This window comes from Cannabis sativa, chromosome X, assembly GCF_029168945.1.
Source record: "Cannabis sativa cultivar Pink pepper isolate KNU-18-1 chromosome X, ASM2916894v1, whole genome shotgun sequence".
In the NCBI taxonomy this organism is placed as follows: domain Eukaryota; kingdom Viridiplantae; phylum Streptophyta; class Magnoliopsida; order Rosales; family Cannabaceae; genus Cannabis; species Cannabis sativa.
The window spans coordinates 30,619,053-30,631,054 of record NC_083610.1 but is presented as its reverse complement, the minus strand read 5'-3'; the positions used below and the strand labels follow the sequence as shown (position 1 = coordinate 30,631,054).

Below are 12,002 nucleotides of genomic sequence, written 5' to 3'. Positions count from 1 at the left end.
AACCTTAATAAGAACAACTGTTATTAATTGAATAAGCCCAATAACTAAATGGGCCTAAATAAATTCTATCAAGAACTATGATAATTTATTTTAGCAACAACAACCTATATGTATCTATAATCAAATTAAACACATAGGCTCACACAGGCACACTTTGGATGGGTCCTATCATGTTGCTAGGTCATACACAGATGAAAGAAGATTGTAAATATACCTGTTACAAATTATTATCTTGACCAAGGGAGCCATCAGATCATTAGATTTGGCAAAAAGTAACCATGGCTATTTACAATCAAGTAATAATAGGTTTTAAAAACTTACACATAAGCTAAAACACATACTCCTGCAACAAGGTTAGTTGGATAGTTGGATGTAGGATTTATTTAACTTTAAATTAACTATTTAATTTCTAAATAATTAATTAAATAATAAAAAAATTTCGAAAAATTTAAAAAAAATTTGAAAAATTCGAAATTTTTAAAAAAATAAATTTAAAATTAAACCTACAATTTTTGAAAAATTAGGTTTCAACCAACCTAAATATCATTTCAAAAATTTGCTAACTACTTTTAAATTTTAAATGTTATTTTATAAATAAAAATTAAATAAAAAATTAGAAAAGATAAATAAATATCTTTTTCAAATTTTAAATGTAATTTAAATAAATAAAATAACAAAATTTAAAAAATTAGCAAAATATCTTATATCATTTAAAAATTACATGATTATAAATATCTTATTTTTAAATTTAAAATAAGATAAGATATAATAAAATTTTAAAATAAGATAGATTTTTTTTAAGCAAGAAGATAGATACTAATTCTATTCAAATTCAAATTACACTAATATCTTGAATTAAATTTAAAAAATATTAAATTAATTCAAAAAGATAATTAGAATTGAATTAGGAATAGTAATAGTATAAATACAAAACTATACCAAAAAATGAAAGTTAATTCCATGAAAAAGCATGAAAAATCGAAGAAAAACAAAAAAATTGTGAACTGTACAGACAGATTTGCGATCGCAGGAAAATATCAACACAACCCCGATTTTTTTCAAATCTTCAAAAAATCATAACTAATTCAAATAAAATCCAAATTAAGTTCTGCAAAAGGCTAACTTGCTTAATTTTTTCCATACTATCCAATAAAAATAATTCCAGAGATAAAATCGCAATTATTTTTCACGAAAATTTTACAAACATCAATCAATCATCAAATAACACTCAATACAACATGATACCATCCAAAGAACATACAAACAATCGTTTTAAAGTCCAAATTTCTTGCAAGTAAATCAATTACCATGGCTCTGATACCAGTTGTTGGATTTTATTTTACCAGAATCTTAGATCTACCCACAAGTATGTTTATTAACACCCTAAATATGAACTTTCTAAAACGATGAAATAAACACATATAAAGTTTAAGAAACCTTACATTGGGTGCAGCGGAATTAAATGACTCCTTCCGTTCAGATATCTAGCCCTTGATTCCTTTCTGTAGCAGAGCATTATCAATATCTGAACCTGGATTTCTTTCTCTGAATCTTTGATCTTTGAAACTCCTTCTTCTTTGAAAGTCTTTCTTCACGATCTTCCTCACTATGATTGAGGTATCACTTGCTGTGTGTGGGCACTACTCTCACACTAAGATTTTCGAAATTGAAGAGGGAAGGAGAAAGAGAAGGGTCAGCCAAAGATAGGGAGAGAGAAGGCTCAGTTTTTTCTCTGAAGGAAAAATAGAAAATTTAAGTGTAATTTTCCTCAAGCCTTCACTATCTATTTATAGCATTCCACTAGGGTTAGGTTTGAATTATTTGGCATTAAAATAATGAAAATATCAGTTTAAATTTCCTACAAAAGTGGCTGGCCCTATACTAGTGGATTTGGGCCTCACTTTTTGCAATTTTGCAGTTTTACCTTTTCTGCATCTGATTTTCTCAAAAACGCCAATTTTCTAATTCAACCATTTAAATGCCAATTCTAACTATTTAATAACTATGAATAATTCTTAAATAATATTGTCATTTATCATATTTATTAATTGAACCATACAAAGTATCATAATTAACAAATATGCCCCTAAAACTCTTTCTTTACAATTTCGCCCTTACTTAGTGAAAAATTCACAAAAAGACATAGTCTAAATTGAGAATTATAATTGATTAATCAAAACCAATTACATGAGTCTTACAAGCAATATTATCTCAACTAGTGGGGGGACCATGGGTCTATATAACCGAGCTTCCAATAAGTAGATCAAGAATTTATTACTAAAATTCACTAACTTATTAATTCTTCGTTGAATCCACGCATAGAACTTAGAATTGCACTCTCAGTTATATAGAATGCTCTATATGTTCCACCATATAGACACATCATTAGTTATCCATTGTTATAATCCTAATGCGATCAATGATCCTCTATATGAATGATCTACACTGTAAAGGGATTAAATTACCGTTACACCCTACAATGTATTTTATCCTTAAAACACTTGACCCCGTATAAATGATATTTCAGCTTATGTGAAATGAGTACTCCACCATTTATGTTCGTTTGGTCAAGCTCGAAGAAGATCATCCTTTGCTTACTATTCGCCAGATAGAAGCTATAGATTCCATGTTTATGCTAGCGCTCCAACTCAATTGCACTACCGTGTTCCCAAAATGTACGTATCACCCTGACCTAAAAGTAGGCTTAACTAACAAATCAAAGAACACGAATAGCCTCTCGAGATTGAGCCTAATCATATCAGGATTAAGATCATTTGATCTAGGATCAACTAGGCGATATTGACTTGAATAGATATTACGGTAAGTTTAATAAATCTAAGTCAAAGTTCAATATCGGTCCCTTCCGATGCATACTCCATGCATCCAACCTGAGCTTTACTTTAACCAATGCTCTGGAAAGAACATAGCATTTCTCCAAATGCAAGTAAACTCTTGTTGTAGATTATCATATCAGTAAAACCCTATGTCTGATAAATCTAGGAAACTTTATTCACATAGTCATGTTTACTTTCCAATGTGTTGACGGCACAATAAACAGGATCAAGTATGTGAAAAGGGTTTCAGATGAATTTATACATTATGTACATATAATCATGAAATAAATCATGTGAACCATGCAACATTAAATGTTATTTCTGATCTATATTGATAAGTTAATTTGATTATATTGAAATGAGTTTTATTTAGGGCATAAGACCCAACACTCTCCTGCTCGTGGAACTTTGGGCTGCCTTTCTTCCACAGCTAGGATGACTTCTTCTTGCTCGTATTGAGCTGTTCGGGCATATCTCTCTCAAGCTTTGCCCGTATCTCCAGCGATGTGCGGGCCTCCAATAATGACTTGCAAGTGTCCATCTACGGGTGGAGGTAGCAGATCCTGGTTGTTTTGACCTTGGTTGGTCTTGACATACTTCTGCAGGTGCGGGTTGTTTTTCTTGATCAAATATTCTATTTCCCGCTTCAGGTTGTAACATTCGTTGGTGTCGTGGCCATAGTCTCCGTGGAACCGACAAAATTTTGTCATGTCCCTTTTGTTGGTATCTTTCTTCATCAGCCCGGGCTTTCTGTACGGAATTAACGACTGAGTTTCCATATACACACTCTCTATATCTTCAGTTAGAATAGTGAATGCAGTGTGTTTGGCATGATCACGGGGAGTCTGTCCGGATTTGTCGGTGAACTTTCCTTTCTTCCCATTTCCTTGCTTGTGGTTGTTGCTTGAACGCTTGCCACTTGAATTGTTGGAATAATTTGGAAGTTGGGCGGATGTTCCAGCGGAAGGAGCCTTTGTTTTGACTGGCTTTTGCTCAACTTTTGCTCGTTGAATGGCTTCTTAGAGCTTGATGAAGCCTTCGGCTCGGTCAAGGAAATCACTCATTGAGTCGACTGGCCCGTTCTTCCTTATATCCTTCCATAGTTCACCAAGGACTTCAATGCCCCCCAGTATCGCAGATAACTTTCCATCCTCGGTTACCCGCGAGACCTTGGTCGCTTTCGTCATGAATCTGCTGATGTATGCCCGGAGTGGCTCGCCTGGTCGTTGCTTTACTTTGACCAAATCTCCCAGATGCAATGGGAGCTGATGTGAGGAAGAGAATTGTGCATGGAATTCCGAAGAAAAGGTCTTCCATGAACTAAACTTTCCAGGAGCCAACTTGAAATACCATTGTTGTGCGGCTTCCGACAGAGTGGCGGGGAAGATTCTGCAGCATACGTCCCCTCGTACTCCTTGTAAATCCATCTGCATCTCGAAGTATTTGAGATGGGAAAGAGGATCTTCTCTCCCAGTATACATCTTCCACGTTGGCATTTTGAACTTGTGAGGCAGTGGCAGGAGATTGATCTCTGGTGAGAAAGGAGTTCCGCGAGCACGGTCTAACTCAAGATCATTGTTACGCTGTCCGACCATGCCATGAAACATATTCTTCAACTCGTGAAGCTGGGCTTGTACGGCTGGGCTGACTTGCTCGACATTCTGGTCAACTTGGATTATGTCAGCGTCTTTCTGAGCAGGGATTTGAGTATGGGCTCCGGGCTGCACGATCGTTGCAGTATTCTGCTCGTCTGTTCCCCTTCTTCTGTTTAGATCGTTCCTTAGGTCATGGGTCGTTCCCAGCCTATCAAACACAGAAGAGCCTGGTTGCCTTAGCGATTGATTCGCTTGGTTGACAGGCGGAATAACTCCATTATTCTGGTTGGATCCGTCAGGTTTGGCTCCTCCTGATGAATTCTCGGACAAGGTCTACCAGCCTACCTCTTGGCCCACGAGTGGAACTCGTAACCGGGGATTGGACGACTGACCATTGATTGTCCGGGAGGTATTCATCGTCGGGTCATGCTCCGTTTCTCCCAGGGGAATGACGTTCGGCGTTTGCTGACCTACAATCTGGTAGGCTCTTCGTATCAGCACGGTAGCTTATCGACTACGATCTTCGATTTCTGTATGGTGAGCCCTTAATGCCTCCATCTCTTTGTCTCTCCATTTAGTGAACATTCGCCTCTGTTCGTCAAACGTGAGATTTACTGCGGCGCTCAGTTCATCCTGATCATGATGCAGAGTGTTGCTATGACTCTGCATGAGTCCGAGCGCGGCACGGAGATTTCGCAATTCGGTTGCGTCTTTGATTGTCATCTGAGCGTTGGTTCCAGGCGGAATAGTCGTGTTATGAATGCCCTGGCTGTGTGCGGAATTGTTATTCCCATTCTCTTGCACACCATTCACCACGCTTCCCATCTGTCCAGCATTGATAGCATGTGGAACCCTTGAACTTCCTAGGTCCTGCAATGTCGGATCCAGCGTCTGTGAATTTGCTGGGTCAGACAGGTCTCTACGAGTTTGGACCATCGTGTTGAGTGTTGAAAAGAGTGATCTGTGATCCTTCTCTCAATGAAAGCACCAAAATGTTGACTTCGCTTTTAGCCAACGACAATGAGTCTTTTTGATAAGCGATAAACGATATGTCGTAATTAATATATAATAAAGCAATAATAAGACACATGAATTTTATAGAGGTTCAGCCTCGAGCAGTTCGGTAATAGCCTAATTCTCGTTATTTGTATTGACTTAAGAACAAGGAAGAAGATTCCTTTTCTTATAGCTCTTACAACGGTATCTCTGAATATATAATTCTTAGATAATAATATAGTCTTAGCTTAGCGGCGTATCGACTTTCAATCTCTCAGTCCCCTACCCAGTGAACATTCCTCACTATTTATAGGCCTAGAAAACTTGAGGAGAAAGAGTTTCCTCTCTCGTTACAATGCGCATAAACAGAAAGATCGTGTGATCAATGCTGAATGCAAGGATCGTGGGATTGAGGCTGAATACACTGATAGTGGGATCGTGTGTATGTCATATCCACGTAAGTTGATCCCTGAGCTATAGGCATTGAGCTGATGACTCATGATGCGAAAGCTGAATTCGCTAAGTGTTGAGTGCTCTGCACGGATTGCTGAATATCTCATTCTGGATGTGCCAGCGATGCATCCTGCTCGGTCTATCTTCCCTAGCAGTGCTCCAAGTGGACTCCACGTGTCACCATTCTCGTGATGCCACGTTAGAGTGCAAACTTTGGGATAACAGTATGTATATATAATACTATATAGTAGAGATATAATATATATGATATATATAAGAGTGTTTAGAGGAGAATAAGAGAACAATATAAAAATAAAGAGTAGAACAAAGTAAGAATAGAAGAACAAATACCTAAAGTAGAGATGGGGATCACCAAAAGCTTGAACAAGGTTTCTACACCTTTGTCCAAGAAGATTATTTCCCCCTGTTTTAAACACTTACGACTTTGTAGAAATACTTCTGAGAATTATCAAGTCTTAGAATTCTCTAGCTTTGTGTTCGAAAGATAGAAGAGAAGAGTGTGTCTCAAAGGATGAATCAAGGTCTCTATTTATATTGTTTAGGATTACACACTTTGAAATTCAAACATCCTGGCTGTTATCATCTATTAATTGAGTGTAAATGAGATTAAATGAGTGATTTGGATGTTATGGGGGTTGTTAAAAGGCATCCCCATAGTAATAAAGGTTCTAATATTAAAGCTCAAAAAAAAGTAACTAGTTACTAGTTACAAATTTTTTCAGCTTTTGTAAATAACTCTCCAAATCATTCCCACTTTATTTTATATTATAAATGATAAAATTAAATTCCCAAGAGCTATATTTGCATTATAGCTTTGAATTTCAAAAAATTAAGTTGTGTAACTACTCTTTACACACTTAATTGATGATCATGTAGAAATTACAAAATATGAGTAACTCCACCTCTTAAATATTACATATGTAACTCCTAATCACATTATATATTATACTCATAATAATATATATAATATATCACAATTTTAATCTTAAATATTATATTATTTAATAAATAATATAACAAATACACCAACACATTAATTTAAACATGAAATTTAAAATTTACTCGCACTACTATATATACCACACACACTAATTAACCAGCAAAATAACCTTGATCCAAGCGCCAGAGATCTCACCATACAAATATCATTAAAAAAGAAAACAAACACAATAACAATTATTTAATTAAATAAAATATAGATAGATGGATTTCAGTTCTGACCCTTCTCGAGAGCAGCATAGGTCCGTGGCGGCGGAGGGGGTGTGATCTCTCGTAGGTGCCGACCATCAATATCATCAATATTGGAAGAGGAGGTCCTGGAGTTGGAGAGTGTGCAAGGAACAAAGCTGAAGGTGCTCTCACGAGCACAGGACCTGGGCCTAGCAAAGAAACGGTTACACTCTGCCGCGGGTTTTTGATTGGGCAGGCCCATTATGCAGTTGCGGTCCACATGAAGCCTCCCAGCCCGTATCAATCTCATGCACTGAGTACCCACTTGGGTAAAGAAGTTATAAGTGAGTGTAAAGTTATAGGCATTGGGTAACCTACATAAGGACTCCGGAATGGCTCCGTAGAGCTGGTTATGAGCCAAGTTCAAGAACTGCAAATATTTCATGCACCCGAACGATTGTGGTATCGGACCCCTCAAGAAATTAGACCCCGCATCGAACACCGTTGTCTGGTTCAAGTACCCAATCTCGAAAGGGAGACAACCCGTAAGCCGGTTGTTTAAAAGAAGAACTTCTTTTAAGGTATTCCAAGATCGACCTATGCTTGTGGGGATGGGACCCGAGAACTTGTTACCCGCTAGAGTTAGATAAATCGCTGGGGTGTTGCCCAAGTTTGCAGGTATCCTTTGGGAAAAGCCGTTGTTGTTGATGAACAATATGTCGGTATCGAAGTTGAACAAGTCATTGGACAGCGTTCCGTTATAAGTGTTGAACCGCAAGTCAACGAAAGTCAAATTCTTCGCGCCGAGGACGTTCCTGGGGAAAACACCGAGAAACTTGTTGTTACTAAGGTCGAGCTCGTAGAGGTATCGCAACTGGCTTAACCCATTGTTGATGACCCCGCTGAAGTTGTTGGAGTTTGCGTGGAAGATGGCTATGTCGGGCAAGTTTCTAATGAATCGGTAGAAGTTGAGGAATCTGCCACCGAACCTGGCACCGTTAAAGTCAATGCTAGCGAGTCCGGTGATGTTTAAGTCCGGTACTGTGTCGCAGAAGAAACCTTTGAAGAGACAATAGTTGTTTCCGACCCAGGTTGGTGTATATCTGAAAGGGTCGTAGGTTATGTTTCGTTTGAGCTCTTGGGTGATGAACAGGATTCTGTTTCGGTTAGCTAAGGGGCCAGGGTTATTGGCTGGACGCGTTGGCATGAGATTAAGACCCGGCGGGTAGAGCGGGGGTCGCGGACGTATGTACTGGACGGTTGGGTTAGGCCTTGGTGGCGGGTTTATCGCCGGACATCTGGCTCCGGTCGGCTGGGATATTCCGGGAGAGGCCGTTATGGAAAAGAGTAGTACTAGAACTGATGGGACAAGTAGTGTGGGGAAGTTCATTTTGGATGAATGTATACATACGTTCTTGTGGACTATCGTGGAATCGTTGGTATGCTATATATATATATAATGGAGCCAAATCTTCTGTCCCAATTTTTCTCTGTCTCTCTATCCCAATCCAATTAAAATGCTCCACCTCAATTAAATGTATATTTCCTAAAAGAGTGAATATATTTTTCTTTCCAAAATAAAGAGAATTAATATATTTAAGGACCATTTTATTTTATTGTTAATAATAATTTATTGTCATGTCATTATTTAAAAAAAAAATAATGAAGACACTTGAATAAATTAAATTTTACCCTAATATATTATTAATATTAACGTAAATTGTAATACTAATACATTTAAAAAAATATATATATTATTAATATTAATATTTAAAAAATATTAAAGATAACATAGTTTAATTTTTTTAAGAAAAAAAAGAAGATTCTTAATAAAAAAAAATCTGAAATAAAAGAAATAGGTCTATTTTTTTTATATAAAATTATATTATTTTTTAACTAAAATGTTATTTTATTCTTCTTCTTCTTCTTTTTTCTAACGGAATTTATTTTATTTTATTCAAGTTTCTTTATTGTATATTTTTTTTTATTAAAAAAAAAGTATGAAAAGAACATTTAACCCAAAAAAAAAATTTCATGAGAAAAAATTAATGGTAAAATAAAATAGTCTTTAAATATATTAATTCTATTGAAAAAGGGGATGTACATTTTAAATTAATTGAGGTGGAGCATTTTAATTGGATTGGGATAGGGAGACATGGAAAAATTGGGACAGATGATTTGGCTCCATATATAATATGTTTGTGCTCTTGACTCGTGACTTTAATTTGGCTCGAATTTATTCAATAAACTCGAATTTATTACTTTTTCTTTTGTAAGGATTTTCAGTGTTACTTTAATTTTCCTCTCTCTTTCAATTTTTCAAAGAATAAACTTTTTCTTTAAAAAAAGAAATGAAAAGAATACACATAATAAATTATATCTTATTACAATTATTGTGTATATATATGTGCATGGGTGAATCTAGGTGTAGACTAAGTGTAACAGTCTTAAGTTATTTAGATAGATTTAAATTAAATATTTTAGGTTTTCATACAAATATTTTTCTATAAAATTGAGTTTTAGATGCAGTTTTTAAAGTCTTTTAGCGTCATTTTTGGTAAAATTCGCTGCTGACACTGTTCCAGACAATGATGTAGGGGTTAAAAAGGAGACCATATAGCGTATGCATGATGTTGCTGCTGTTAATTGTTGTTGTTGTTTTCTTGATTAAAATGTTGAGTTAAGTAGGTTTAATTAGGTTGAAACGCATGCTTGTATTTCTTGTTCTAGTTGAATAGATTTTCTATGTAAAAGCTTGGATTTTCTATGTAAAGGCTTTCTATAATTTTTCTTCAGCTTCAAAATTTTGTATTTTAACATATTTTTTTTGGAGTGTGTTAGCTTCTGAATAGTTCTCGTTTCTCTCTGAAAAAGTCTCCTCTAGGGCTTCAATGTTTCGTCGTCGATTGCTGTCGTCGTCGCCGTTCTTCGGCGTTTGCGTCCGTCCATGGTCCATTAACCCTTGTGGCGGTGGGAAGGAGTCTGTCACTGTTGGAAATTTTTTTTACCAGGATCTTAGATCTACTCACAAGTATGTTTATTAACATCCTAAATAAGAACTTTCTAAAACGATGAAATAAACACATATAAAGTTTAGGAAACCTTACATTGGGTGCAGCGGAACATAATGACTCCTTCCATTCAGATATCTAGCCCTTGATTCCTTTCTGTAGCAGAGCATTATCAATATCTGAACCTGGATCTCTTTCTCTGAATCTTTGATGCTGAAACTCCTTTTGCTGAATGTCTTTCTTCACGATCTTCCTCACTATGATTGAGGTATCACTTGATGTGTGTGGGCACTACTCATACACTAAGAATTTCGAAATTCAAGAGGGAAGAGAAAGAAGAAGTGGCAGCTAAAGATAGGGAGAGAGAAAGCTCAGGTTTTTCTCTGAAGGAAAAATAGAAAATTTAAGTGTAATTTTCCTGAAGCCTTCACTATCTATTTATAGCATTCCACTAGGGTTATGTTTGAATTTTTTGGCATTAAAATAATGAAAATATCAGTTTAAATTGCCTACAAAAGTGGCTGGCCCTATACTAGTGGATTTGTGCCTCACTTTTTGCAATTTTGCAGTTTTACCTTTTCTGCATCTGATTTTCTCAAAAACGCCAATTTTCTAATTCAACCATTTAAATGCCAATTCTAACTATTTAATAACTATAAATAATTATTAAATAATATTGTCATTTATCATATTTATTAATTGAACCATACAAAGTATCATAATTAACAAATATGCCCCTATAAACTCTTTCTTTACAATTTCGCCCTTACTTAGTGAAAAATTTCACAAATGGACATAGTCTAACTTGTGAATTATAATTGATTAATCAAAACCAATTACATGAGTCTTACAAGCAATATTATCTCAACTAGTGGGGGGGACCATGGGTCTATATAACCGAGCTTCCAATAAGTAGATCAAGAATTTAGCACTAAAATTCACTAACTTATTAATTCTTCGTTGAATCCACGCATAGAACTTAGAATTGCACTCTCAGTATATAGAATGCTCTATATGTTCCACCATATAGACACATCATTAGTTACCCATTGTTATAATCCTAATGTGATCAATGATCCTCTATATGAATGATCTACACTGTAAACGGATTAAATTACCGTTACACCCTACAATGTATTTATTCCTTAAAACACTTGACCCCGTATAAATGATATTTCAGCTTATGTGAAATGAGTACTCCACCATTTATGTTCGTTTGGTCAAGCTCGAAGGAGATCATCCTTTGCTTACTATTCGCCAGATAGAAGCTATAGATTCCATGTTTATGTTAGCGCTCCCACTCAATTGCACTACCGTGTTCCCAAAATGTACGTATCACCCTGAACTAAAAGTAGGCTTAACTAACAAATCAAAGAACACGAATAGCCTTTCAAGATTGAGTCTAATCATAACAGGATTAAGAACATTTGATCTAGGATCAACTAGGCGATATTGACGTGAATAGATATTACGGTAAGTTTAATAAATCTAAGTCAAAGTTCAATATCGGTCCCTTCCGATGCATACTCCATGCATCCAACCTGAGCTTTACTTTAACCAATGCTCTGGAAAGAACATAGTATTTCTCCAAATACAAGTAAACTCTTATTGTAGATTATCATATCAGTAAAACCCTGTGTCTGATAAATCTAGGAAACTTTATTCACATAGTCATGTTTACTTTCCAATGTGTTGACAGCACAATAAACAGGATCAAGTATGTGAAAAGGGTTTCAGATGAATTTATACATTATGTACATATAATCATGAAATAAATCATGTGAACCATGCAACATTAAATGTTATTTCTGATCTATATTAATAAGTAAATCCGATTATATTGAAATGAGTTTTATTTAGGGCATAAAACCCAACAGTCACTTCATCATTAATGGTGGATTTGGCTCTTCACGAACTGGGCG

General features: G+C 35.7%; 1 protein-coding gene across 1 annotated transcript; it reads right to left on the bottom strand.

Annotated features, from left to right (window-relative positions):
* Positions 1-6,932: 6,932 nt before the first annotated feature.
* Positions 6,933-8,516, bottom strand: LOC115712565 (uncharacterized protein At4g06744-like). The gene has a single exon (XM_030640866.2). It carries the CDS (start codon positions 8,457-8,459, stop codon positions 7,110-7,112), a length of 1,350 nt encoding a protein of 449 aa, XP_030496726.1. The 5' UTR covers positions 8,460-8,516; the 3' UTR covers positions 6,933-7,109.
* Positions 8,517-12,002: the final 3,486 nt, after the last annotated feature.